The sequence below is a fragment of the Lottia gigantea genome (assembly GCF_000327385.1).
Source record: "Lottia gigantea unplaced genomic scaffold LOTGIsca_484, whole genome shotgun sequence".
Classification (NCBI taxonomy): Eukaryota; Metazoa; Mollusca; class Gastropoda; family Lottiidae; genus Lottia; species Lottia gigantea.
In genome coordinates this window covers 31,351-34,303 of record NW_008709675.1, presented here as the reverse complement: position 1 = coordinate 34,303, position 2,953 = coordinate 31,351, and the positions used below count along the sequence as shown (strand labels likewise).

The window sequence follows — 2,953 nt, the reverse complement described above, 5'->3', positions numbered from 1 at the left end:
CCATCATTCGACGAAGAAACCAAGGTAACACTTTTTGAAAAATGTTTAGACACTAAAATTGCACAACCACGTCTATGACTACCAGAATCACAAGAGGCGTAAATATCACCATCCCATAGATGTTGATATTGTTTAATAAAAGAGTCATCCCAAAACGTTTCCTGTATACAAAATATTCCTACAGAAAGGGATTGAACAAGTTGAAATACTTTTGTCAGTTTATCTAGGTTTCTAAGTCCGGCAGCGTTCAAAGAGACAAAGAGCATGAATAATGATTTACGGAAAAGGTTATTTAGTAACATGCTTTAAATTAACTGTTGTGCGTTTCTTCACAATTTTGCCGATCACGTGATCAAGCGATTTTCTCTTCGGTGAGAGACTCTTTGTCCGGAAAGAAGAACTCTTTTTAGTCGCAGGCACACGAGACCATTTCAACTCAGAATTATCGGAAATGGACACATCTTTTGATACAGGGATACAGGAATCAGACTTCATTTCAGCATCAGGGGTCATTGAACAAAATGGCTCAAGCAAGGTTATGTTATCATCACAATGCTCTGAAGATTCTTGAAAAGTAACATCATCCGCACTTACTATACTGGACCTATCAGGACTACCTGAATAACTTGCATCAATATCATCATTATTATCTCTGAGGTTTATTCTTAACATTAGTCGCACCAATGGCCCAGATGATAGGAGGGTCGCAAACACAATCCTTCTTGATGGTATCACAGGTGCTACATACTGACTCAGGACAATTTCGTTGAATATGACCTCTTTTATTACAACTACGGCAAATTCTATCAGGACAAGCTGCATTGAGATGACCGGGGGACAGGCAGCTAAAGCATACCTTTTCTTGGTGATCATGACGAACGCTGTAATATTCTACTCCAGATTCAATTTGGAAGCCAACAGAATACGGTAGAGAGGAAACATCTGGTGGAAATCTAACCCTCATAAACCTTGTGCCATCAAAGACATCGGTATTTTCATAGCGACGACGTTTGATAGGACCAAGAAGCTCAACCCGCCATAGCTTTAACTTTGATTCAATTTGTTCATCAGTGATTAGTCCTGACAGGTGCATGAAGGAAACAACTTTTACCTTTGAGGACAGGTGACGAACAAAAATTGGCTGATTATCAATCTTCAATTCTTTATCTACTATAGCTCTTGCAGACTCAATGTCAATCAATGATACTTCATACACATCACCATTTTTAGGGACACAGGACAAAATAGAATCTTCTCCCAGTGCACCTTGAACAGCCGCAATCACTTTACTAGCCGTCATCACTTTGATATTACTGACCGAAATCAAAACAGTTGCATCTTTTGAAAAAATGGCCCGTCCGAATTTTCGGACAATTTTCCTCTTGTCCGATATGACTAGTGTGTCCGAAGTGTCATCTGCCATATTGGCAGAAGACGGGACAAAACACAGTCTCAAAGTCTAAATAAAATATTCAGAACACCAAATATCAAATATAAGTCTTCAACAATAATAAACACAAACGGAAAAACAACACAAAAGGTCTAATGTCTTTGGAAAACTTCGATATTTAACGATTATTGACAGTGAGAACAACAAACGACATCGATTCGGGATCCAGACCACCAACCACAACTTCCTATCTCAAGTAGTGTGGCCCTGGTGCAGCTGCAAAGTTTGGATTTTCAAAAAAGGCAAAATTGGCAAATTTCAACAGGTAGCTACCTGTGGTACCAAAATCCATTTTTGGGTCGAATTTTTTGAGTCTCGGAAATCGATGAAACCCGGTTTTTTGGACTCGGTGCTTCTCTAGCTCTCCCCCAATGTGCATAAAAGTGAATTCTGAGCACTTTTTTTTTTTGCGGAAAAGTGCCAAAAATTCCGGTTTTTCATGGACAAAACTAAAACGCTCAGTGCTTCCAAAGTAAGGCAGATATGGAATCGCCGTTTGTGGCATGGCAAAGCTAAGATTTCAAACTAGTTGCTGTGTAAATTTCAACTTCCTATCTCAAGTGGTGTGGCCCTGGTGAAGCTGCAAAGTTTGGATTTTCAAAAAAGGCAAAATTGGCAAATTTCAACAGGTAGCTACCTGTGGTACCAAAATCCATTTTTGGGTCGAATTTTTTTGGTCTCGGAAATCGATGAAACCCGGTTTTTTTGGACTCGGTGCTTCTCTAGCTCTCCCCCAATGTGCATAAAAGTGAATTCTGAGCACTTTTTTTTTTGCGGAAAAGTGCCAAAAATTCCGGTTTTTCATGGACAAAACTAAAACGCTCAGTGCTTCCAAAGTAAGGCAGATATGGAATCGCCGTTTGTGGCAGTGCAAAGCTAAGATTTCAAACTAGTTGCTGTGTAAATTTCAACTTCCTATCTCAAGTGGTGTGGCCCTGGTGAAGCTGCAAAGTTTGGATTTTCAAAAAAGGCAAAATTGGCAAATTTCAACAGGTAGCTACCTGTGGTACCAAAATCCATTTTTGGGTCGAATTTTTTTGGTCTCGGAAATCGATGAAACCCGGTTTTTTGGACTCGGTGCTTCTCTAGCTCTCCCCCAATGTGCATAAAAATGAATTCTGAGCACTTTTTTTTTTTGCGGAAAAGTGCCAAAAATTCCGGTTTTTCATGGACAAAACTAAAACGCTCAGTGCTTCCAAAGTAAGGCAGATATGGAATCGCCGTTTGTGGCATGGCAAAGCTAAGATTTCAAACTAGTTGCTGTGTAAATTTCAACTTCCTATCTCAAGTGGTGTGGCCCTGGTGAAGCTGCAAAGTTTGGATTTTCAAAAAAGGCAAAATTGGCAAATTTCAACAGGTAGCTACCTGTGGTACCAAAATCCATTTTTGGGTCGAATTTTTTTGGTCTCGGAAATCGATGAAACCCGGTTTTTTGGACTCGGTGCTTCTCTAGCTCTCCCCCAATGTGCATAAAAGTGAATTCTGAGCACTTTTTTTTTTGCG

General features: G+C 39.8%; 1 protein-coding gene across 1 annotated transcript; it reads right to left on the bottom strand.

Moving 5' to 3' along the window:
- Positions 1–646: 646 nt before the first annotated feature.
- LOTGIDRAFT_145825 (hypothetical protein) lies at positions 647–1,423 on the bottom strand (the record flags this gene model as incomplete). The annotated part of the gene is made up of 1 exon (XM_009061498.1): positions 647–1,423. The coding sequence occupies one exon, from the start codon at positions 1,421–1,423 to the stop codon at positions 647–649; it is 777 nt and encodes a 258-aa protein (XP_009059746.1).
- Positions 1,424–2,953: the final 1,530 nt, after the last annotated feature.